This window comes from Haplochromis burtoni, unplaced genomic scaffold (assembly GCF_018398535.1).
Source record: "Haplochromis burtoni strain Fernald_Lab_line unplaced genomic scaffold, NCSU_Asbu1 Contig_369, whole genome shotgun sequence".
In the NCBI taxonomy this organism is placed as follows: domain Eukaryota; kingdom Metazoa; phylum Chordata; class Actinopteri; order Cichliformes; family Cichlidae; genus Haplochromis; species Haplochromis burtoni.
This window is the reverse complement of record NW_024582730.1, coordinates 164,675-190,606: the sequence shown is the minus strand read 5'-3', so window position 1 is coordinate 190,606 and position 25,932 is coordinate 164,675. Positions and strand designations below refer to the sequence as shown.

The 25,932-nt window shown below is 39.8% G+C and overlaps 1 protein-coding gene across 1 annotated transcript in view; it reads left to right on the top strand.

Annotated features, from left to right (window-relative positions):
* clmna (calmin a) overlaps window positions 1–23,761 on the top strand; it is a 47,312-nt gene extending 23,551 nt beyond the window's left edge. Inside the window, exons 6-14 of the mRNA XM_042228944.1 lie at window positions 313–509; window positions 965–1,158; window positions 2,719–2,801; window positions 2,905–3,203; window positions 13,977–15,825; window positions 16,258–16,439; window positions 17,153–17,240; window positions 17,328–17,380; window positions 19,907–23,761. Of these exons, the coding sequence (XP_042084878.1) occupies window positions 313–509; window positions 965–1,158; window positions 2,719–2,801; window positions 2,905–3,203; window positions 13,977–15,825; window positions 16,258–16,439; window positions 17,153–17,240; window positions 17,328–17,380; window positions 19,907–20,024 (3,063 nt within the window). The 3' untranslated portion in view covers window positions 20,025–23,761. The remainder of the gene's footprint in view (window positions 1–312; window positions 510–964; window positions 1,159–2,718; window positions 2,802–2,904; window positions 3,204–13,976; window positions 15,826–16,257; window positions 16,440–17,152; window positions 17,241–17,327; window positions 17,381–19,906) is intronic.
* The last annotated feature ends 2,171 nt before the right edge of the window (window positions 23,762–25,932 follow it).

Here is a 25,932-nt window from a genome sequence, read left to right as displayed (position 1 = left end):
CAGCTGCTATCAGGGGTGAAGAGTCAAATGTTACCCATCTTGTCAAATGTTCAGTCACAGCTGTTTTCTTATTCTGAGTAACTCTGACAGTGTAAACTGAACTAAAGGTGAAAAGCTCCACAGATTCTCCACTAAACGAATTCTCAGTTTTATTCTTTCACAATCTGTTTAAGGGTAACAATTTCATCCAATGGTTACTATAGTAACCATGATGTAATGAGTCAATAGATATGAGGACTTTATCTGTTTAATGCCTAAATGTTGAAATGAGTAGTAAAGTAGCTCAACTAACTCAGCTCTTCCACCACCCAGATTAAGGAACTGACTGGGAACATCAGAAGCCAGTTCCCCTCCTCTTCCAGCCTTTCATCCATTCCCACCAGCTCTGACTCTGACACATCCTACAGCAGCACGCCATTGGACGACAGGCAGTCAGCATCCACAGCCGTGCGAGAACAGAGCAGGGCCATTAAGAAGTTACTGCAGTGGGTACAGAAGCGAACACGCAAGTGAGTTGGAGCTGCCGTTTCCATTATATGGAAATATGTTACATGCATTATACAATTACATAGTTTGTCCTTTTTGGAAAAGCAGTAATTCTTTGTATCTGTTTGTGTTTGATCCAGTTAGTTCTTTGTGGTCCCTCTATATTCTGCTTTTCTCTTGCCTTTTTACCCTCACTGCCCAACTGGTTGAGGCAGATGGTTACCCCTCTAGAGCCTGGTCCTGCCGAAGGTGTTGTCCTGTGAAAAGGACGCCCTTCCCTCCCATTGTCACCAAGTGCTTACTCATCGGGCATCGTCTGATGTTTGGGGTTCCCTCTTTGGTTATGCAGGTTTTTTCGCTTTCAATGGAAAGTGCCATGAGATGATCAATGTAGTGTTTGTTTTTGTTTGTTTGGGGGGTTTTTGGTGGTGTTCCTGGACTGGCCCTTTCCACAGACTATTTCTTATTTTTGTTACAGGTATGGTGTAGCAGTGCAGGACTTTAGTAAAAGCTGGATCAGTGGTCTGGCTTTCCTGGCTGTTATTAAGTCCATTGACTCCAGCTTGGTAGACATGAGGAAAGCCCTACTGAGAAGTTCCAGAGAAAATCTAGAGGATGCCTTCAGAATCGCCCACTACAGCCTGGGTATACCGCGCCTTCTGGAACCTGAAGGTAACAAGACAACAGCTACTTTTACTTACCAGCCTAATCACTACTCTAGTGACTGAAACTGTAATTCATCTATTTTACAGATGACGTGATAAAAGAGAGCTCAAGAACAGTGACAATAGTAGTTGAGTGTATCTCATCAGCATATTTTTGTAATGTGTGAGTAATTTCTTGAGATTAAAATGCAACAGTAAGAAAACCTTCGTTAAGAGTCAGAATCTAGTCAGAATCAGCTTTTCTGAGGATAGCCGACTGCTTTTGTGTATCAGAATGAATAGCCTTCAGAGATGCTGCTTTTAAGGGGGCGAAGTTTTACATTCTACTTTGTAAGGAATGCAGCAGTGACCTTTTATATTTGTGAGAAGAAAATGACCCAGTGGTTATATGATAACGTAAACTCCCATTAACAGGAAGAAAATACATTTTACTCAGCACCAGAGAACAAATGGACCATAAATATAAAAATACATGCACTGTGTATACGACACATTGCTTAACTGTAACTTCCTGTAGTCTTTTGTGTTTCCCATGCTACACCACCACATATGCTCCCATCTGTCCTCCATAGGCAGACTGCTGCCACTAGAAACTTTTATCTGAAGTGTTTGCAAACAGTGTTACACACAGTATTCTATAAATATGTTTTACATTAGCTCGGCTGATAACGTAATTCTTGATTTAGCAGACACTGAGATTCAGATGGATTATTTGCTAACAAAGAATGAGAAATCCTTTTTGTTGTACACGTGATAGACTGAAGGATTTGACGGGGAATATCGACCATCATTTGAGAAAATCAAAGCTGTTAAATTTAGCGTAGTGTCATTTATTTTTAAAAAATGCTGTTACACTACACAGTAGCCCTTTGAGACAGTCTTCACTGAGTTAATAAAGTAATGGTAGTACCTTTTTACACAGAGCTGCAGTGCTTATGCTGTATTTGTCCTGGTCTAGTATGCAAGAGACAGTAAAAACCAGACAGCCTGTAGATTTCCCCATTATTATGAGTGGAAATATAGAACCTTTCAAAGTAATCCTCTCGTGCATCTCTGGGCTGTCTTCAATTGGCTGCTTTGTTTTTAAGATCAGTCCGTGGAAGTTCCATTGTATTTGTACTTGTAATGAATGCTTTGGTGCTCCTGTAAAGCAGTCATTCGATGCTCCTGGTCTCAGTCTCTTGCCTGGCACACAACTTTCAGAGTTAGTAAGATCACATTCTTCCAGTGAAAACTGCTGGAAACCTAACTTTCATCCCCAGTGACGAGGTAGAGATTTTGCCACAGACAGGAAACTGGTCAGTCTCCTAAGACCCTCCAAACAGAGCAGCTGCACTGGAAGCTGTGTAGACATGCCCAAGGAGATTATGTTGAACAGGAGCCTTACCTAATTTAAGTTGGACACGGCTTTTTGATTTTCATAAGCCTGTTCCTGGATTGTCTTTTGGGCACATCTTGGACATAGGATCATACCATAATAACAATAATAATAATAAAAAGGCATGTTTACATTTAGTTACTCTTTCTTTCACTCTTGTTCTCTCTCAATTTTCCTTTATTTGCTCAGATGTGTCTATCAATGCACCAGATGAGCAGTCTATCATTACATATGTGTCTCAGTTCCTGGAGCACTTCCCTGGTATCGAAGAGGTATGAAAGATCCCTTACCTAGACAAAATCAGTGAATTGGAATTGAATTGTATTTTGACTAAGCAGTCATTTGAAAACTGATATTTCCCTGTTCCCGTCTCAGCCAGAGGAGCCCTGCCAGTTAATTGAACGAAGTGTCTCTATGGGCCGACTCAACTTCAGTGACTCTGACCACATGAGTAAAGGTACTCACCGAAGCAGAATAAGGGAGAGGTCCTATATGTTTCAGAAGGACTCTGCCCAACCCCCACCCAAAATCTTAATTTCCTCTGTATCGGAAGACAGAAGCATGATGCCACCTTCCTTCAGGGTTACGGCAACTCGATCGTGGTCCAGCGATGACATTTTGACAGATTCGCCCCACACAGATGACCCCATAAAACCGGTGGAAGAAATCTTAACCAACAATGATGACCCACAGCTGTCTTGCTTGGCTTAGATAAATGTAACTTGAGCACAGATGAAAGGTGGTTGTTGGGTAACTGAGCATAAATCCCAATTTTTGGATAACTCTGATTTGTTTGGTCTCAAAATTCTCACAAATGTCAGCGACACATTTTAAACAATACAAAATGTGTTTTAGACATGTGAGAGGGTAAATAATGCTGCTGCTATGGAGTTCAGAAGTGAAATCATCAAATAAATTTGAAGCCTTACGTATACAAGGCAGGATTTAAAAAACCGTGGGTGGTAACAGTCATCTTAAAGTTAGTCATATTTTGCTCAGTCTGTTCTCTCAATGCCTCAAGCACAATGGAGTTACTTGCAACATGTGAAATAGCAGCTTCATGAATGGTGATGCAGTTACATCCCCATCCCCGGTGTCTTTCTTCTAGCTAATGTTTTGTGCCATTAGCTTTGTTGGTGAGAATATATACTACCTGCTCCAGTGCTAACCAGTTAACTGTAGCTTACGTCTTTGTGTTGTTGTGTGCTGTTCAAGTAAATCTGTTGCAATGAATGAGTGAGAGGATCCAGGCAAAAGACAGTGAACACAAGTGAATCTAACAGGGTAAAAGAAAGAGGCACAAAAACTATACTAAGACTAAAACAAAGCAAGAACTGAAAGTACAGAATACTGATGAATATAAGAACATGATACAACAGACCTGCAGAACCAAGGACACATGAAAACCACGTAAAGATAAACATGAGCTCCGAACTTCAAAAAAACTCATGACCAAAAAATAAAAATAAAAATCAGTTTGTAGGCATTTTCTAAAAGAGGATGACAGATGTTTCCCGATGCGACAACCAGAACAACAATTTCCAGTACTGAGTTTGTTTGCTTTCTTCTGAAATGATTGGTAATCTACCCTCACATTTGAATAAAATGATGATCATATATCTATTGTAGTACAGTCAAAGCTTATCCATTAATCACCAAGTTATGAAATCTGACATAACTTTTGAAAGAAGCCCATTCATTATGTGTTATGAAAGTAATGTCAGCAGCTGAAATCGTTTTTCCAGGTGTAATATCTGACACACTGCTCTGGTCCCTGTTAGGAAATGAATGCTGAACTGTGGCAAGTGGCTGATGCTTTAATGAAACATTAAGTCAGTGTCTTGCATACCTAACAGTGTATCCTTTTTAGAAGTGGGAAGTAAGTAATTCTTTTTTAATAGGAACTTAGTGAAGCTCAATTAAAAATAGTCAACAGGAGTGGCATCAGTGTTTGAGGATATGACTGCTGAAAGCAGAGAGACTCATAAAGAGGCCTAGCATCACAAGATGAAATAGAATTGGTACTGAAAGTATTTCATCATTGTGGGAATAGTTAGGACCTAACTAGAAGTATGTACTTTGAAACCTTGATCATCGAGTACGGTGGGATTCAGTCTGTTTTTCTCACCTAACGCCACCCCCTTCTTCTGTCTGCTGTGACAAAAGCCTCAGCTACACCGCCTGAATACCAAAACTGGCACTCTCTGAGAACAGTGAGGTAAATCCTCTGCTGGAAGGCATTCCCTTTGAGGAAACACTGCTGAGGTTCACTTTACTGGACACATTAACAAGATGTATCAGCATTCTACATGTTACTGCTCTGATACAGAGGTGCAGCTGATATTGATTTTTGCTGTAAGGTGACCTGTCATCAAACTGCAGTGTGATGATGATGATGAAACATTCAGCATTACTGCAACTGTATAAGCTCTCGTTACCCTTGTCTGCAGCGTTTGCTTCAGTACCTGACCCATTCTGAACATGGAAATAAATAACAGCTGACTTTGCTGCCATGGCAACCCCTCCGGTCCGCTCTCTAGTTGTTTCCCTCCATACATCCACTCTCTATGTTGCAGCTTCTGCCTCTCTAGTATTGGTAAAGGAAATTAACAGGAAAAAATAATAATTGTAATTCATCTGACCAACTAGAGTTTCCGCTAGTTGGTCATTAGCTCAGCGGTCCACCTGGCCTGAGGTGAACCAAACAAATATTACTGGTGTATCTGTATTCTGTATATCATTGGTGTATTTGTAGTTTATTAGTGGACAGATAACAGAGTTTACAGGCATGACTACTGGAAGTAGTCAGAGAGCACATGTGACACACTGACTGATAATAGGACCAAATCCGCTGCCAAGCAGGGGAGTTTACATGTTCTCCCGTTGTGGGTTCTTTGCAGATCCTCCAGCTTCTTCACACACTCCAAAGCCATCCTTGTTAGGCTTGTTGGTGATTCTGAATTTGCCATAGGTTTTATTGTGAGTGTGAATGGTTGCCTGCCTCTGTGTTGGTTGTGCGATAAAGTGGCAACCTGTCCAGGGTGTACCCCGCTTCTCATATCGTGACAGCTGGGATGGGCTCCAACCCTAATTAAATTGTTCTGTTTATGAGACAATAACATTTGGAGCATACTCTCTAAATACTACTTTCCATGCATTGTGACTGAACAACATTATGTCACAATGCAATGCATTGTTTTGAATAGTAACCGCAGTAGACCTACGTGTGCTGTCTTCTTTGATAAAGTAACTCTCAAATCCTTTTTTCTTGTTTTTCTGTGTTACAGTTGAAAGGGAACTGGTTCAGAAGAGGACCTTCACCCGTTGGATAAACCTCCACCTAGAAAAGGTTTGTGCAGAGCATCGTGATGTTATCACTGCGGAACAGTCACAGGACTAGAAACATAAATCATGGTCTTCATGCTCAGTTACTGCAGTTGCTACTCTTTAATCTAACTGCGGTTAAGCAGAGGAACCCGCTCATACACATGGTAGGACACACAAGATGGATATAAATGGGGACAGCCACTCTGAATTATGTATGTGGTTGTGTGAAACTGCCTGTGTGTGACATTAAACTTTCATTTGGTTTTCTACTGTTGATCCAATCTACTGTTAATCTATTCCCCAGACATACTCTGTTTCTAGAGACTGATTATGATTCTGTGGAGTCTGTGCTTTTCTGCTCTGGAGCTTCTGTTTTGCTTTTGTTGGCAGTTCTAATCATGGGTGAGTCAGAGTTAGCTGTGAGTTGGAGTGTCTGATCAAGGCTTTTGTTTTGCCTCACACAATGAGCCTCTCTTCTCTTATTCACTCTTTGGCCATGTGTCAAATTTCTGACCCACTAATTGACAATCATACGTTTGTCTGCTGTCAACTTGGAAAGTTGATTCCCCCACCCTCTGACCCCTCCACCACACAACATGCAAACCATGTTCAGACTGGTTCACAAATCCCTGAGTTGTTTTTTAATTGTTATGACAACAGAGCTAAGTGTTGGCTCATGCAGACTGATTTTAACGATAAGCCTGTGCTTGCACTTGCTGCCGTTGGCCTACGTACCATGTCTTTAAGCAGGTAACAATTAAACCAAGACTTCAAAACCCATCATTTGACCCAGCTGTCTTAGCTAATTATAGGCCAATCTCCAACCTTCCTTTCATCTCAAAAAAGAGTAGTTGTCAAACAGCTAACAGATCATCCGCAGAGGAATGGCTTATTAGAAATTTTGAGAAAAGTAACTCGAAATTTCGAGAAATATAACTCAAAATTTCGAGTTACTTTTCTCAAAATTTCGAGTTAGCTCTGCCAATCAAAAATATACGTGAATGAGGTCGCTTTCTTGTTACCCGGAAGCATATGGCGCAGAGGAACGCGCACTCAAAAACGGATCCCAACAAATTGGCGCTTTCGCGAGTACGTTTGCTGATAGTAACACCATGTGATTCAGCTAATAACACAGGGATTTCATCATTTGTGAAGCCAGGCTGAAAACACTCAGCAATCTGTGCATTCACGACTGGATGTAATAACGGTAGCTTAGCTGTAGCATTTGTAGCTGAGGGCTTCAGCTTCCGGGTAACAAGGAAATGACGTCATTCACATAGATTACTGATTGGCAGCGCTAACTCGAAATTTCGAGTTGCTTTTCCTCAAAATTTTGAGTTAATAAATCGAAATTTCGAGTTACTTTCTCGAAATTTCGACATATTAACTTGAAATTTCGAGAAAATAACTTGAAATTTCGAGTTATTAGTGGGGGAAACGGGCTTCCATACAAAGGGGTGGGATTAAATAAGTGTTTACTTCTTCCCACTCCCTTTCAACATGTAAATTAATCAGAACGGTTTTTTTTGTATGTAATTTGTATAGTATTTTTTTTCTTTCTTATTTTATTGTTATTATATTATTATTATATTGTTCACATGTTGAAATAAATTACCAATCAATCAATGTTGAATTGTCTCGCAGCTGTTCTATTCCCATGTTAATGACTAACCTCGTATTGTGGATGGATTATCTCAGTTGTTCTCCTGACTGAAGTTTGGTCTGTTTACGGCATCCTGCCATGCAATTGCATTTGTCCCTGACCACCAGAAACCTTCATGTTAACTTTTATCGAGTATCAAGTTAGCGTTCATCCTTCAGCTTCACTGTGCTAATGTTATGCTAACGTAGCTGTTTTACTAGTGATCACGTAGGACATCATTATGTACCAGCTAGCCCAACTTCAGTAACCCTAAAAAAGTCGCTGCTGTTCAGTTTTCTGTTTTCATTTATGTTGGAAGTGATAGCAGAGCTGTACGTTTTAATTTTTTCAGAAATCTCTCAGTCAGAACATGCTATATCATGTTTAGGTGGAAACTAGCGAGCTAACTTCCTGCTAACTTCTAACTCCGTTGAATTTAATAAATTCATGGATGCCTGGATGTTAAACTTAATTGTTACACCTGGTAAAGCAGCAACGCTGATCATTTTATTACAGATGAAAGGATTTCGACAGTTTTTAACTCTTAGTGATGCTGCAGTGTTCGTTTGACATTGGGTCCAAAACTCCATCTGCTTCAGGTCCCAGATTACTCTGCGAGGCTCCTCACTACGGCAGCCATAATGCTCCGACAATCCATCAAGCGGTGCGGTTTCATAGCTTACCAAAGTCGTACTAAAACATTTCTTGACAGATTTGTGCACGCTGTGTACCACATAAAATCGGTTCGAGGTCAGTAAGCACAACCGGAATTCATACAGAAGGCACACTGTCGATTTTTGAGAAAATTAAAGGATTTTAAGTGTTCTTATAGTGTGTAAAATATGTTATACAGAAGAAAAGAATATATCGTGATATATATCGTTACCGCACATGCTTCATACTGTGATATGGATTTTAGGCCATATCACCCAGCCCTAACTCAAAGCATCCGTTTAAAACATTAACATTAATTAAAGTGTACAGCAGTGAACCTTTGATGATTTTTCACAAAGCTCTTATAGTTTGCTGCACAGCTGATGACAGGAAATGTTACACAGTTTCTACAATCTTTCAATGCCCAACCTTCATCAGCTTGTTGCCAACCGGAGATTTCAGTGATTTAAGACAGTATTGATGTTGTTTTTGCTCTGTGCTGCTCAGCTTGAAGTGTAATGATCTATTACAGTTTAGATCTTGTTAATTCCCATCACAGGTCATGTTAAACTAAACTCTTCAACTTCTTGAAATTGAGCCTTTATGCTAACATTTTCTGTTTACTTTATTAAATATCAGATTTCATTCAGATTTAAATGATGTAGGTGTAATGATGTAAAGTAGGTTTGTACAACCCCATTTTCCACCAAATTGGGTTTTTTTATTACTTTTAATTAAAAAAGAATGCCACATTTCATTTCAAACTTTTGGTCACTGTAAAATCCTCAATGGTACGAATCTTGGCCGAGAGTCGGTGCATCTGTCATTGTCATGCTCCTCAAAGTGGATTACTAAAATCACATTTTGTCAGAGTCAAACACACACGTTCCCCCAAAAATGCCCATATTCTCAGACCACGTGGAAGAACATACCAGAGTCATCCAAATATGCTACATAATTTTTCACACCAGACTGCACAGTGTTCATCAGCCTTTGAAAAGTGGCTGGGACATTTTTTCAACTTAAAAGATTTGGCAGTGTATTATACAAACCCATCTTCCAACATCCGATGACCGATTCGTGCTGGGTTAATGCAGTATACGTGCTGGATGATGGGTTTGTGGTCACCACTCTCTATGTAATGCTCAAGAACTGTGGCTAAGACAGCAGACTCTAGATGTTTTCAAAATTTTGGTATTCTCATTTTTTTAACATGTTGACTTTCCAAAAACGGGACTTTTTGTTCCTGTCAAGTCTTTGAATTGAATAGTCTATGTCATTGACAAAACGGTTTGCAGGACTGAGTCAGTGTGGCTAACAACCAAAGCCAAGACATTAAATTATTCCTTTAGCTGAGAGATCTTCATTCTTAAACTGTTGAGGTGGGGCAATGAAGTTATTGAAGTTCTGGTTTCTATCAGGAGAAACCAGAACTTCATGATATACAAATGCATAAACACAGTCAGGGCTGGAATTCAAAATGTATTATTTATACTATTTTTTTGATTAAATATGATGCTGTTTTTATCTGCATTTTACCCAGTGTCTCAACTTTTTGCTTGGATGATTGTCTATGACATTAACAGAAACAAGAATCTGCATCTGTGCTGCCAATTATCAGCTTTAGTAATTCCTAAAAAGGAAAACAATTTAGCATGATCATTACTGTAAATGGTAATAGACTCTTTTCCTTTCTCCGTGTCTATTGTTAAAGAAAGCCCTCTTTTCTCCTCATTCTTGTTTGTCCATCCACAGTGTGACCCACCCATAGAGGTCCATGACCTCTTTCAGGACATCCGGGATGGGCGCATCCTCATGGCCCTGCTGGAGGAACTCTCTGGCTGTAAACTGGTCAGCCTGTAACACTGACTTTTAAGTGCTAGATTGGTTTTGCACTACTTGCTTTGCCAAGTGTTGTTGCTGTTTTATAGGATACTTAATTGTACTTTTTCCCAGCTTCATGGGTTCAGGAAGTCCTCCCATCGTATTTTCCGACTGAATAACATCGCCAAGGTCCTGTCTTTTCTTGAGGAGAGAAATGTGAGTATGACAGTTAAGCAGTGGTTAAATTGTTGGATGAAATGCAGAACTGTGAGGACATACACGCTCTGTCAACAGGTAAAGCTGGTCAGTATCGATGCAGTTGACATTGCAGATGGAAATTCCTCCATCATCTTGGGACTCATTTGGAACATCATTCTCTTCTTTCAGGTAATTGCATTTTTTGTCTTGAAGCTTCTTCATCAAAATCCTCTCTCACTTCTCTAAGAAGAGGATGCTAGTACAAAACGGTGTATTTTTCATAAGCTTTGCACTTCCTTTCTCTAAAAGGGAAAGAAAGCTCTTCTCCTCTATTCTAGAGTCAGATCTAGGCGAAGTTAGCTATTGGCTAAACTATACCTTTTTCTTTTGTTAACTTCCAATGCAAATCTTTGTATAACACAAACTGTAATATAAGATTTGTGTAGCTTAAAATTTGGCATTTTATAGCAAAGCCAACAATGTATTGACAGCAGAAGTTATTTTTTGCTTTGGCATCAGTGCTTTGACAAAGAAACTTTTGTTCATCACTGTTAAGTAGATGGGCCTCAAAGCGTGGTAGCTATGATCACTCAGCTAATCAGCTGCTATCAGGGGTGAAGAGGCAAATGTTACCCATCTTGTCAAATGTTCAGTCACAGCTGTTTTCTTATTCTGAGTAACTCTGACAGTGTAAACTGAACTAAAGGTGAAAAGCTCCACAGATTCTCCACTAAACGAATTCTCAGTTTTATTCTTTCACAATCTGTTTAAGGGTAACAATTTCATCCAATGGTTACTATAGTAACCATGATGTAATGAGTCAATAGATATGAGGACTTTATCTGTTTAATGCCTAAATGTTGAAATGAGTAGTAAAGTAGCTCAACTAACTCAGCTCTTCCACCACCCAGATTAAGGAACTGACTGGGAACATCAGAAGCCAGTTCCCCTCCTCTTCCAGCCTTTCATCCATTCCCACCAGCTCTGACTCTGACACATCCTACAGCAGCACGCCATTGGACGACAGGCAGTCAGCATCCACAGCCGTGCGAGAACAGAGCAGGGCCATTAAGAAGTTACTGCAGTGGGTACAGAAGCGAACACGCAAGTGAGTTGGAGCTGCCGTTTCCATTATATGGAAATATGTTACATGCATTATACAATTACATAGTTTGTCCTTTTTGGAAAAGCAGTAATTCTTTGTATCTGTTTGTGTTTGATCCAGTTAGTTCTTTGTGGTCCCTCTATATTCTGCTTTTCTCTTGCCTTTTTACCCTCACTGCCCAACTGGTTGAGGCAGATGGTTACCCCTCTAGAGCCTGGTCCTGCCGAAGGTGTTGTCCTGTGAAAAGGACGCCCTTCCCTCCCATTGTCACCAAGTGCTTACTCATCGGGCATCGTCTGATGTTTGGGGTTCCCTCTTTGGTTATGCAGGTTTTTTCGCTTTCAATGGAAAGTGCCATGAGATGATCAATGTAGTGTTTGTTTTTGTTTGTTTGGGGGTTTTTTGGTGGTGTTCCTGGACTGGCCCTTTCCACAGACTATTTCTTATTTTTGTTACAGGTATGGTGTAGCAGTGCAGGACTTTAGTAAAAGCTGGATCAGTGGTCTGGCTTTCCTGGCTGTTATTAAGTCCATTGACTCCAGCTTGGTAGACATGAGGAAAGCCCTACTGAGAAGTTCCAGAGAAAATCTAGAGGATGCCTTCAGAATCGCCCACTACAGCCTGGGTATACCGCGCCTTCTGGAACCTGAAGGTAACAAGACAACAGCTACTTTTACTTACCAGCCTAATCACTACTCTAGTGACTGAAACTGTAATTCATCTATTTTACAGATGACGTGATAAAAGAGAGCTCAAGAACAGTGACAATAGTAGTTGAGTGTATCTCATCAGCATATTTTTGTAATGTGTGAGTAATTTCTTGAGATTAAAATGCAACAGTAAGAAAACCTTCGTTAAGAGTCAGAATCTAGTCAGAATCAGCTTTTCTGAGGATAGCCGACTGCTTTTGTGTATCAGAATGAATAGCCTTCAGAGATGCTGCTTTTAAGGGGGCGAAGTTTTACATTCTACTTTGTAAGGAATGCAGCAGTGACCTTTTATATTTGTGAGAAGAAAATGACCCAGTGGTTATATGATAACGTAAACTCCCATTAACAGGAAGAAAATACATTTTACTCAGCACCAGAGAACAAATGGACCATAAATATAAAAATACATGCACTGTGTATACGACACATTGCTTAACTGTAACTTCCTGTAGTCTTTTGTGTTTCCCATGCTACACCACCACATATGCTCCCATCTGTCCTCCATAGGCAGACTGCTGCCACTAGAAACTTTTATCTGAAGTGTTTGCAAACAGTGTTACACACAGTATTCTATAAATATGTTTTACATTAGCTCGGCTGATAACGTAATTCTTGATTTAGCAGACACTGAGATTCAGATGGATTATTTGCTAACAAAGAATGAGAAATCCTTTTTGTTGTACACGTGATAGACTGAAGGATTTGACGGGGAATATCGACCATCATTTGAGAAAATCAAAGCTGTTAAATTTAGCGTAGTGTCATTTATTTTTAAAAAATGCTGTTACACTACACAGTAGCCCTTTGAGACAGTCTTCACTGAGTTAATAAAGTAATGGTAGTACCTTTTTACACAGAGCTGCAGTGCTTATGCTGTATTTGTCCTGGTCTAGTATGCAAGAGACAGTAAAAACCAGACAGCCTGTAGATTTCCCCATTATTATGAGTGGAAATATAGAACCTTTCAAAGTAATCCTCTCGTGCATCTCTGGGTTGTCTTCAATTGGCTGCTTTGTTTTTAAGATCAGTCCGTGGAAGTTCCATTGTATTTGTACTTGTAATGAATGCTTTGGTGCTCCTGTAAAGCAGTCATTCGATGCTCCTGGTCTCAGTCTCTTGCCTGGCACACAACTTTCAGAGTTAGTAAGATCACATTCTTCCAGTGAAAACTGCTGGAAACCTAACTTTCATCCCCAGTGACGAGGTAGAGATTTTGCCACAGACAGGAAACTGGTCAGTCTCCTAAGACCCTCCAAACAGAGCAGCTGCACTGGAAGCTGTGTAGACATGCCCAAGGAGATTATGTTGAACAGGAGCCTTACCTAATTTAAGTTGGACACGGCTTTTTGATTTTCATAAGCCTGTTCCTGGATTGTCTTTTGGGCACATCTTGGACATAGGATCATACCATAATAACAATAATAATAATAAAAAGGCATGTTTACATTTAGTTACTCTTTCTTTCACTCTTGTTCTCTCTCAATTTTCCTTTATTTGCTCAGATGTGTCTATCAATGCACCAGATGAGCAGTCTATCATTACATATGTGTCTCAGTTCCTGGAGCACTTCCCTGGTATCGAAGAGGTATGAAAGATCCCTTACCTAGACAAAATCAGTGAATTGGAATTGAATTGTATTTTGACTAAGCAGTCATTTGAAAACTGATATTTCCCTGTTCCCGTCTCAGCCAGAGGAGCCCTGCCAGTTAATTGAACGAAGTGTCTCTATGGGCCGACTCAACTTCAGTGACTCTGACCACATGAGTAAAGGTACTCACCGAAGCAGAATAAGGGAGAGGTCCTATATGTTTCAGAAGGACTCTGCCCAACCCCCACCCAAAATCTTAATTTCCTCTGTATCGGAAGACAGAAGCATGATGCCACCTTCCTTCAGGGTTACGGCAACTCGATCGTGGTCCAGCGATGACATTTTGACAGATTCGCCCCACACAGATGACCCCATAAAACCGGTGGAAGAAATCTTAACCAACAATGATGACCCACAGCTGTCTTATACTCACTCGCCCACCGGCTCATCAGTACCCGAGTCTGTAAACACAGAGTCAGTAATGGATGACTCTGCAATCAGCTCACCGGACTCTTGGGTGGAGAGTGAGCTTGCCGTGGCAGGGGAGAAGGATGGTGAGAGCCAAAGTTGCTTGTGTGATATTGGAACAGCTTGGGATGTGTACCGTGCGACTCCTGTGGAAGTAACTGCTATTGATGAAGGATTTATCCCATCCATAGAAGAAAGAGCCGCTGATGAGCAGTCACTGAGTGAGTGTTGTGTTGATGAAGGGATTTACTCTTTGAGCTCACTGGAGAGCATGCAGGACAGATTCCAGGGGCATGCTAAGAAAAGGGAAGTGCGAGTAGCTGAAGTGGAAGATTCAAAACTTGAAAGAAGCAACAAGGACTTGGAAACTGAGCAGGTACCTGAGCAGATCAATACTGAGGTTATAACACAGCTAGAGTCTGAATCCCTAAAAGAGAAGGAGCAAGAATCTTCAGCTGAAGTGAGCGACTTTGGTGCTGAAGATATCCTTGAACCTCAAATACTGAGCACCAACACATCCAGCGACTATTGTGAAGAATCTGTGAAAGAGAATATTATAGAAGACGCTACGCACAGAGATGAGAAATGTGTGAAGAAATCTGTGGATGCACAGAACCACAAAGGAGAAACTAACAGTCAAAGTGAATTTCTGCAAGACATAAATGTCTCTGAGGAGGTTGAATTGGAAACTGAATGTCATAAAACAGACTGCTGTGGTTCTTTAGAGAACAAAAAAGAACCAGAAATGTTAAAGGGCAGGAATGAAGTACTTGTAGAAACACAAGATGAAGCAAGTGAAGGACTTTTAAAAGACAGCCCAGACTCTCAGGACACAAATAATTCTGTACAAATTACTAAAGCTTTAGAAAACACCTCTTCCACCAACACAGAGGAAGTATTAACAACAAGTCAGGATCCAAGCATAGGCATGAATATTCCTTCCATCTCTATTGTCAGTGTGCCAGAAGAACAGGATGAACATGGTACTGCTGATGAAAATCTCAGCCAGCCATTGGTGTTTGTAAGCGAGGTGACCGACATGTGTGTCAACAGTACTGCAAACCCAGGTGAAAAAAACTCTACCTCCAATAAAGATGATAAAATTATTGCTGAGGGTCTGTTTGAAAATGCTAAAGCCACATCTTCAGGAGAATTAATGGATCCAGAAAGTCAGCATTTAAATGATATAAATGAACACAATCTATCATCAAATGAATACGTGCAAGGTCAGATTGAAATAAGTGAAGATGGTGATAAATGCAAGCCTCCTCTTGATGATTCTCAGGGAGAAACTAACTTTTCTACAGAGGCTGAAACTCATATAGTGGATATTGAGCATGCTGTAAATTCCACTGATCCACCTGATGGACATGAGAGCAAACTAGCTGACACCTTTTGTAGCAGCGACATAGCCAACACACAGCTTAGTACACTGGATCCATTCAACACCGAACCAAGTGATGAGATAGGGACGTTGCGCTCTGAACCAGCTACCGTGTCCAGAAACATGGACGTTTTGTTTTATACGGACTTTGATCGAGGTTCTCCAACAGAGGATCTGGTTGGTGACCCTGTTGAGCCCATGGATCTGTTCTACCCTGACAAAGAAGAGCTCATGTTTACAGACCAACCTGACACTGAAGCACAAACCTGGCCCTCTGTTTTGAGTGTCTCTGCTCTGCAGCCAGCACCACCTTCAGACATTTTACCAGATGACCAACAATTCGATCCGCTGGGTGAAGACTTCAGGGAAGTGGACTTGATAGAGGAGCACGATGAGGTAAATGTGAACCTGTTTCACTTTCTTGGGGCTTAAAGAAAGTCAGTAACACTGTTGCGTTGCGAGTTTTCAGGAGCATTTTCTGTTGTCATTTTGTCTTTTCTCTTGCTATTGCTCTTAAGGTATGTACCGCTACACAACTCGTCATTGTCTCTAGCCTTCAAAATGTGAAACACATGAGTTCTGCTGACTTTATATTGACCATGTCTCATATTTCAATAGTGGAAAAGTTATTTCGCTGTAATTATATTTATCATTTTATCACCTAGCCCTGCCTTTAGCTTGTTTGGCAAGTTTCTCAGAGACATTACTGATACATTAAGTGGTTGATGATTTTCACACAATGAGCAGGACAGAAGCAATGATATGTTAAAGTGTGACATTTTTTCTGTACTTTTTATTCTGTTAAAATATCTCTTTTTATCCTATTAGGTGATCACAAAGACCACCCAAGAGACAAAGAATGTATTTGGATCCCAGCAGCCACACTTGTTGCCTGGAGTGAAGCTATGTAAGCCCTTAGGAGATGCTGATGTTCTAGCAGACAGGAGGGATCCCAGTGAGGCTGAGCAACAGAAGCCAGTCTCTGCCAGGGAAAACACAGAGCCTGTGAGGTAGGCTTTCTATTCTTAGTGTACACTGAGAAGCACACTTTACCCAGGGGGAAAGCAATGTTGTGGCAAATGATGGGATTCTTCTGACCCAGCCTTTCAGTTAGACATTTCTATAAATGTCCTGAAAAGTGGAGGCTGTAGGAAATTAAAGGAAGGCAGTATGAGACGGACAAGACTGTGACTTGAGAATTAAAGACATTAAAGTGAAACACTTTCTTCTGTGCTTTCTAGCTAACATTCACACACATTTATCAGAGTATGAATGTGTTGGGGTTAGTATCTTGCCCAAGGATATTTGGCCTGCAGACTAGGGGGTGCCAGGAATTGAACCAGCAACTTTCCCTATCAGCAGATGACCTGCTCTACCTCCTGAGCTACAGCCACAGCTGGACCAATCTCACTTTTAAAAAATACATAGCAGAAAATAAAGGATCTTTTTTAATGTTTAAAGCCTTTTTATATTCTTCAGTTCTGCCTGACCCTTAAGTATTGGTAGAATCAGAGCTTGGTCCTGTCTGGTTCTTTGTTTTGTTTTAGTGTTTTCACTGTAAACCTGAAGTTTCTTGAGCCAGAATGTTGGAGCAGCTTAGTGTTGCTTTCATGCCAGTACTTATTCTGTGATTCCAGAGGCTTGAAAAAGTAATTGTTTTTGTTATTTCCTGGCTTTACTGTCTCCTGTTGAGAATGAAAGTGATAGATTTTTGTTTCGTCAGGAGCAGTGGAGGTTCCAGCAGACCAGGTGAAAGCCATATCCCACCAGTTCTCCGTCACAGAAAGGGGGCTCATTGCCCTGAGTCAGTGGTGAGTTTGATGCTCCTTTCCCTCCCACAGAGATGTTAAAACAATGAGTACCACTGTATATTGAGAGTGCGACTGGCATTTTCACAGGACAGTCGGAGAGCTGTAACTACAAAAGCTGACCGTGATGACTTTGATTTTTGGTAAGAGCATTTCCTTCCCTGCTTTACAGTCAGGTCCATAAATATTGGGACATCGACACGATTCTAACGTTTTTGGCCCCATACACCACTTTATAATAATAATAATAATAATAATACAGTACATTTTATTTGAGGGCGCCTTTCAGAAACCCAAGGTCACCTTACAAAAAACACAATTAATAAAAGGAACAATAGTCATAAAATACATAAAATAAGTTAAAATTACAAAACAGAGCGTGACAACAGATAAAATCAGCATTAAAGCGAATAAGCCAGTTTAAACAGATGTGTTTTGAGCTGAGTCTTAAATACGGAGAGGGAGTCAATATTTCTTAGTGTGCTTTAACTGCAGACTGTCAGCTTTTATTTGAGGGTGTTTACATCCAAATCAGGGGAACCGTGTAGGAATTACAACAGTTTGCATATGTGCCTCCCACTTGTTAAGGGACCAAAAGTAATGGGATAGAATAAGAACCATAAATCAAACTTTAATTTTTTAATACTTGGTTGCAGTCAGTCACAGCCTGAAGTCTGGAACACATAGACATCACCAGATGCTGGGTTTCATCCCTGCTGATGCTCTGCCAGGCCTCTACTGCAACTGTCTTCAGTTCCTGCTTGTTCTTGGGGCATTTTCCCTTCAGTTTTGTCTTTAGCAAATGAAATGCATGCTCAATCCGATTCAGGTCAGGTGATTGACTTGGCCATTGCAAAACAGTCCACTTCTTTCCCTTCAAAAACTCTTTGGTTGCTTTTGCAGTATGCTTTGGGTCGTTGTCCATCTGCAATGTGAAGCACCGTCCAATGAGTTCTGAAGCATTTGTCTGAATATGAGCAGAAAATATTGCCCGAAACACTTCAGAATTCATCGTGCTGCTTTTGTCAGCAGTCACATCATCAATAAATACAAGAGAACCAGTTCCACTGGCAGCCATACATGCCCACGCCATGACACTTCCACCACCATGCTTCACTGATGAGGTGGTATGCTTAGGATCATGAGCAGTTCCTTTCCTTCTCCATACTCTTCTCTTCCCATCACTCTGGTACAAGTTGATCTTGGTCTCATCTGTCCATAGGATGTTGTTCCAGAACTGACGGCTTTTTTAGATGTCATTTGACAAACTCTAATCTGGCCTTCCTGTTTTTGGGGCTCACCAAAGGTTTTACATCTTGTGGTGAACCCTCTGTATTCACACTGGTGGAGTCTTCTCTTGATTGTTGACTCTGACACACATACACCTACCTCCTGGAGAGTGTTCTTGATCTGGCCAACTGTTGTGAAGGGTGTTTTCTTCACCAGGGAAAGGATTCTTTGATCATCCACCACAGTTGTTTTCCGTGGTCTTCCGGGTCTTTTGGTGTTTCTGAGCTCACCGGTGCGTTCCTTCTTTTTGAGACGCCTGATGTTTTTGCTATCTCTCTGATGGGTTTGGTTTGTTTTTTTTCAGCCTAATGATGGCTTGCTTCACTGATAGTGACACCTCTTTGGATCTCATCTTGGCAGTTGACAGCAACAGGTTCCAAATGCAAACAGCACACTTGAAATGAACTCTGGACCTTTTATCTGCTCATTGTAATTGGGGTAATGAGGGAATAACACACACCTGGCCATCTAACAGCTGAGAAGCCAATTGTCCCATTACTTTTGGTCCCTTGAGAAGTGGGAGGTACATTTGCAAATGTAAATACCCTCAAATAAAAGCTGACAATCTGCAGTTAAAGCACATCTTGTTCGTTTCATTTGGAATCCATCGTGGTGGTGTATGGAGCCAAAAATGTTAGAATTGTGTCGATGTCCCAATATTTATGGACCTGACTGGAGTTGTTTGTAACACTCGAGTCTTTAACTGTGATGTAGGTTTACCGTGTTGCCAAGTTTGTAACAGTAGCTGCTGAATTGAAGTAACTTCAAATTATGTTTTTGTGAGCAAACAGCACTCGAGTTAGATTTATACGTGGCACAGGAAGGACGGACGTCTTCATTTCTCTGCAGCTTACAGATTAGCAGGAGAACCTACGTTTGGATGCACCTGTGAAGACTACACAGACTTCCTTTGAATGAAATCACAACGTAGCTGGTCCATGCAACTTGTTTTTGTAGTACATATTACAAAAAATGACAACATGGTAAATGCTGAAATCTGTTGCTGTCAGAAAAATGTGATTTGTTACTGGACATGACTTTTGTAACACAGCAGACATCTTGTTGTAACAGACAGGAAGGCACATTCAAATTTCCGTTCCATCTGTGTAAGCTAATTCCAGCACGGTTGTAGTGTGCAGTCTGGTTCAGCATCATAGCTTTGCCTCAAATGTGGGTTTCTTCTATGTTAAATTGTCTGCAATGAAAACAGCTGCTTGAGTTAATATAGCGAGAATGTGCTGCAATACTGAAAATGTTATGAAGAGCACAAGTGTGTGTGTGAACTAGCCGAAGAGTGCAGCTCAACCACCAATTAAATCAAATGAGCTCAAACACTGTGCAAAGAGAAAGTAAAGTTGCACTTGTCTCTGTGTGTGTAGGTGGAGGGAGAACTGGGAGCTACGTGTGCTGCTGCTGCTATGGTTACTGCTCTACTGTTTCTGGGTGTTGCCTCAGATCGACCTGAAGACACTGCCCGACATGCTGCTGAACCGCTGAACGCACACACACGCGCACAAGCACAGCTTCTCTGAGCTATGAGGAAAAATAAAAAACTTTAGGTTTTTTAACATGCACATGCTCATACAGCCAACTGCCACCTTTTTATGAATCTACATTAAGTGAAGATATTTAAAACCTGTATAATTTAAAACTACAAGAGCTTGTTTTCTGTGTTTTGGTTTTTAGCTTCTAGTGTGGCTTAAGCAGTTTATGTGAGAGTGTAAAGGTCACTTGGGGAGGAAAAACATTGCAGTCTTTTTAGAAAAAGATCACACTTATATGAAAATGAAGTTAAAAATTTAAAGATCAAAATTTTACTGGTTTAAAATAAACAAACCAGATTCTGAAAAGGTTGGGACACTGTGTAAAATGTAAGAAAAACCTAAACAGAATTCTGTAATCAGACAAACCAAAATTTGAAATTAATTTTAAATTAATACATCTGCTAGAAGATTCTGGGGTAGCACTGGCGGTATAGTTTTTATGAGGCCTGCTGTCATCATGCACCCAACTGATTTTTAGATGAGGCTGGAATCCTAATTTGATTTGATATCTAAATTTAATTATTCACTTCTAACCTAAGAACAACAAAATGTAGGTGTAAAAAGTGAAGATAAAAATGTCAGATCTGAATCCATGATCTGTTTTGGATAAGTAGACTCTGACATGGTTTGCTGATCTGTTGCAGAGCCTATCATCTCAGCGATTAAGGTTCCGGGTTGACTCGACACTAATTTAGCTGCTTTTCAGTGTAAAATGTGTCTAGGCTCAGACGCTGAAATTCAGATACCAAAATGTTGTTTGACATAATTCAGAATAATAATGACTTAAGCTCAGTCTGTGCACACAATGTAAATGTTCAGAACCTGCAGATAGTCCATGTTTAAGAACAACTCTAAAATATATATAATATAAAATATATAGTTTGAGTGTCAATGTCGTGATTGGCTGTGCGGCAGGCAGGACCCTGGAGACAAAAGGATAAACTCAAAAGGATGTTTACTCCTGGATGTCACGGAGACAAAGCTGGGCTCAAGGCAGAAGTGCAAAACTAGGAGACAGCAGAGAAAACACAGAGCGTGGGAGCATGGACAACAAAACATGAACTGAAGAAAACTGAGACGACTGAATGGCAAAATAAGACAGGAAGTCATGAAAACACCTACACTGAGGGAACGGGGAAGGCTAAGAAGAATAAGGATAAACCGAATCACCAAAAGCAGAATGATAATAAAAGATAGACATTAATTGAAGCTTGTTTATTAAATTATAAACAAAAACCCAGAAACTTCAGGACATAATCCAAACATAATTACAAGAACACTGAAAATATAGATTTAAAAAAGAATTAACTGAGGAAAAAGGACAACAAACTGAAAACACTGACTCCAGGAACCATGACACTTAAAGTCATCTCAGCCCCACCTAGTGTTCACACAAATTACATGCGCTCCAAGATCCAAATGTGACACGTTTTTCGTCAGTGTGACAGCTGACAATATTTCCAGTGTGCAACACACAGTAAATGTTTTCAGGAAATTTGCTGACAGCCTGACAGGATTATTGCCCAGGGTCAAAGACTTAGAAAGATGGTGAGTATAGATCTGACTTTGAGTTTGTTAACCCTGAGATGAGGGAAACTTTATTATCAACTGAGAGTTTTAGCTAAGCCTGCTTCCCAGAAGCTCATAGTGTTCATACAAACTGCCATCAATTTCAAGATGAGCCAATATTTTTCTTAAAATAATTCCTAGTTTAAACCTTTAGCATATTTTCAGTTTTTTTTTAAATTGTGAATAAAATATGGGTTTGTGAGATTTGCAAATCATTGCTTTCTGTTTTGAAACACATTTTGCACAGGAACCAAAAAAAGCTACATTTCAAAAACGCATAGTATCTTTGAGTTTTACATGACTGCAAAAGATCCTGCAACTTTATTCTTGAAATTTTAGTGCACTCATATTAGTCTTAATATTAAAATAAATGTATTACCTTTCACAAAAAAGGGTTATAGATTAAAAGTTTTAATAGAAAAATAAAGGCTTTTTGGTTTTGTACAAATAAGTCTTATTTATAAAGGCTGAAGAAGAAAGCTGCAGTTGTGCAAGTAAAACTGTAACAACATCTATGTAGGTGTATGCTACAATGCATTTTTAAATACATTTATCAGACATTTGTTTTTAAGGCTTTATGCATTTCACATGTCTAATGTATCAAAACATTAGATACTATTTAAAAATCATTAAATTATTACATTAAAACACATCATCCCCATACATTAATTGCGTTGTTGTAACCTGTCCTGCCTGCCACATCCACAGTTGGTGCATTGTAATGTACATCTCCACAGATGCACTCAGAAAAACTTGACAGGCATGGAGATGTCCGCATGAACCCATGCACTCACTGTGTGAGAAAAATGTCACTTGAAGCAGATCCTGCTGCGTTAATGTGACCTTTTGTCCACCACTGCTATATAGACCTTGTCACATATTATTAGAAACCTTTATTCAGGTGTCAAGCTCCATAACAGCATCATGCTGTTTTGCATCATAGATGTGATGACCTTAATAAACATTGAAGGTTTTGAGTTACTAATATTTGCAGTTAAGTTTTCATTTTAATTTGTAGTTGTAATTTATTTTTTTTCTAATGAATCCTTCTCTATTGAAATGCCATTGTGTGATGAAAATGAACTTGTAATTTGACAAATTATAAATAATTATAAAAATGAAAGTGTGTTGGTAAAATCAAGCATATTTTCTCTCTCAAAAGGCTTTTTCTTTTCACATTTTCCCATGTAGAGATGCAGCTTTGTTCTTTAAATCCAAACTTCATCGTTTGTTAGACAATTATGACTATTACTATTAATAACCTCTTTAATCAGAAAATGGCACATTTCTTAAAATATTACATTCATATTTTTGTTCAGCTGTGGCCTTGATATTTTGTTGCATATGTGCTTACAAATGCACTACTATATTTTTGTGGTTCATCATAACTGTACAGTAGACTTGATTTGTACACAAAAATACACACTATGGATAACTGAATGCAAAATGTAAAGCCATCTAAACCTGATGAAGATTTTACGAAATAATGAGGGTGTTATCAAGAAGTTCTTCAAATCTGGTTCAAGGAGAAGGCGTCCTTGAAGGATATATGAACTCAATTTAAACCAAAAAGGGTTTTTTTTTTTTAGTTTTTTTTATTTTTAAACATATATATTGATTGCAGAATGTTTTTGATGGCACTTAGAAAAATTGTAGGACAATATATGTCAAAACTTTGGAATACTTTGGAATACTGAGCTTCCGTACCAGCACTATGAAGGAAGAATTTTGAGTCTTTTGCACTTTTTAAGAAGGAACACAAACTGCCAAAGATAGTGTTGGAAGTGCAAACAGAAATGACACAACTCACCACAGGCCCAATAATGGAGTCTTGTTTTCAACACACATAAAGTCATATATTTCTTGTGTAGTAAAGCATCACCCCATCTCCATGTTGTATAATATTAGGCAGAATATGAATTTGTAATGTTTTATGCCTCATAAGATGGATCAATGGATTTATTAAAACATTTATGATAAAGACATGTTTTATGTGTTTAAGCTATGCTTTAGCCTGTCCAAGCCTGCTACTGAAAAAGAATGCTTTACACTGAAATATCTTTCTATGTGTTATTTTTGAACAATGTCTGTAATGAAGCAATATGACAAAAGGATAACAAACATCTGTTGTTCTGTCATCTTTGCCATCAGAACAAACCTACTTACTGACTATTGGTTAAAGTATTGTGCATTTGGAAAAATACATAAACACAAGTCTTGCTTCAACATAATGAATGGTAAATAGACTGATTCTTATATAGCACTGTTCTCTTCTCACGGAGCATCAAAGTGCTTTATACGACATGCCTGCTTCACCGATTCATACAAGCACTCTTTCAATGCAGAAGTGATCTAACATTCACACACATTCATACTCGCATCAACTTGAGGTTAGTATCTTACCCAAGGATATTTGGCATGCAGATGGAGCAGCCAGGAATCGATCACCACCAACCTTCCGATTAGTAGAAGACTTGCTCTACCTTCTGATCTACAGCCACCCCAAACCAGCCATTCATTCCAGCTGAGTGCAAATGTGGTCATCGTCAAATCTAAAAAAAAAATTTATTTTACATTGGGGCAGAATAATCCTCTGATCTATGCAACAAACCAAAGGGTAGTCAACCCCTAAGGTTGAAGCAAGAAGAGGAGAGGAGCGCAGAGAATTGCCCGTCCTGGAAGATTAGTTGTTTAACTGTAAAGAAGGTAAAAAGCCCTAGTCTGAGCACAAAGATGGAAGCAGGAAACAACCAGAATGGGGATTGGGGGAGGCTGGAAAATAATGAGAGGTGTGAGAGAATTAGCTTTAATAATAGCCTGTAATTTTTATACTTTGACAAGTGCCCAAACACAGCAGTCATCCCATATATGGCCCACCCGTTAAAGGGGGACAGAGGGTCCAGAGAGGGAAAGAAGCATGATAACTAAGAGAACTGACAAAAATTAAAGATTTCTGGTGTCGCTCCCCTGTCAGCACCTCAAAGAACTGTTTCCGGTCGCTACTCCTGTTCCCAGGGCAGCTGAGGCGCCACTGGTCCTCAGACCCGTGTATGTTTTCTGGGTGGAAACAGAGGGCGTCCAGGCAGTACCTGTGCCAGTCCTGGCTCCCAGGATCAGGGTAGCCGCGACCCAGCCTTCTCCTGCACCCTTACCTACTCCTCAGGCTCCTGCACCCATGCCGGTTCCTAGGGTGAGGCCAGCCAGGGTACAGCAGAGCTCCGCACCTGTACCAATCTTTCGGGTGGGGATGGCTAGTGTTCGGCAGGCGTCTGCACCTGTTCATGTCTGAGCTACAGGCTCAGCCAGACATGTCCAGCATCCTGCACCCATCTGCAGGTGGCTTGCCACCATCTGGTCCAGCTCCATCTCCAAAGCAAAGCAAAGGGTGGATATTTTGAAAAATCTAAAATATAAAACTTTTTTGAGTAATTTCACACTTTTTTGTTTACAACATAATTCCTGGTGTGCTTGTTTTTGTGCCGCTGATATTTGCTGCTCTTGGGAGGTAATTACTGAAATAAGCTAACTGCATCCTTGTAATATATATTAGTGCAATATTAGTAGACCACCCCAAAAATTCCACTAGCATGGGTGTATGTATCAAAATGATGAATAAATTGCAACCAATTGAGTTAATTGACTATTTTATTTCCTCAAAAATAAGAAGTGGCGGAGCATTACTCCATTGCCTTCTGGCTGCACTACACCCCTGTGGTGAGGTGACATCTTTTTTGTAGGGATGCACCGATACCACTTTTTTGGAAAACGAGTACAAGTACGAGTACTTGCATTTCAGTACTCGCCGATACCGTTACCGAGTACTTAATAAAAACATGATTTAAATTTACAGGTAACAGCTTTAGTCATATAATTTAACAAAAAAACAAGGGACTAGTTTGGAATTAAGAACATTTATTTAAAATGAAAAGCATGTTGTATGCAACATATTACAGAATAAATAATTATTAAAAAAAAATGTAAACAGTGACAGCGCAACTCAAGTATTTTTTTCAGTTTGTTATAAACTCTGCCGCTTTGGACAACACAAGGGGCATTAATAAACATCTTTGCTATTTAGTGCACAATATTTGAATAAACTAACAACCACCAACATAGAACTGTGACAGTCAGTGCAACTGAGGTAGGTATTAACATCAAGTCTAAGACGACTCACTTAATGGAGCCTATTTAGAAAAAGTGAGTGGCAGGTTTTTTTTTTTAAAGAAAAGTAGTTGTTATGGCCCTGTCCATAATCTGTTTTGGTGGCTGTTATTGTCTGTGTCTTTAAGTCT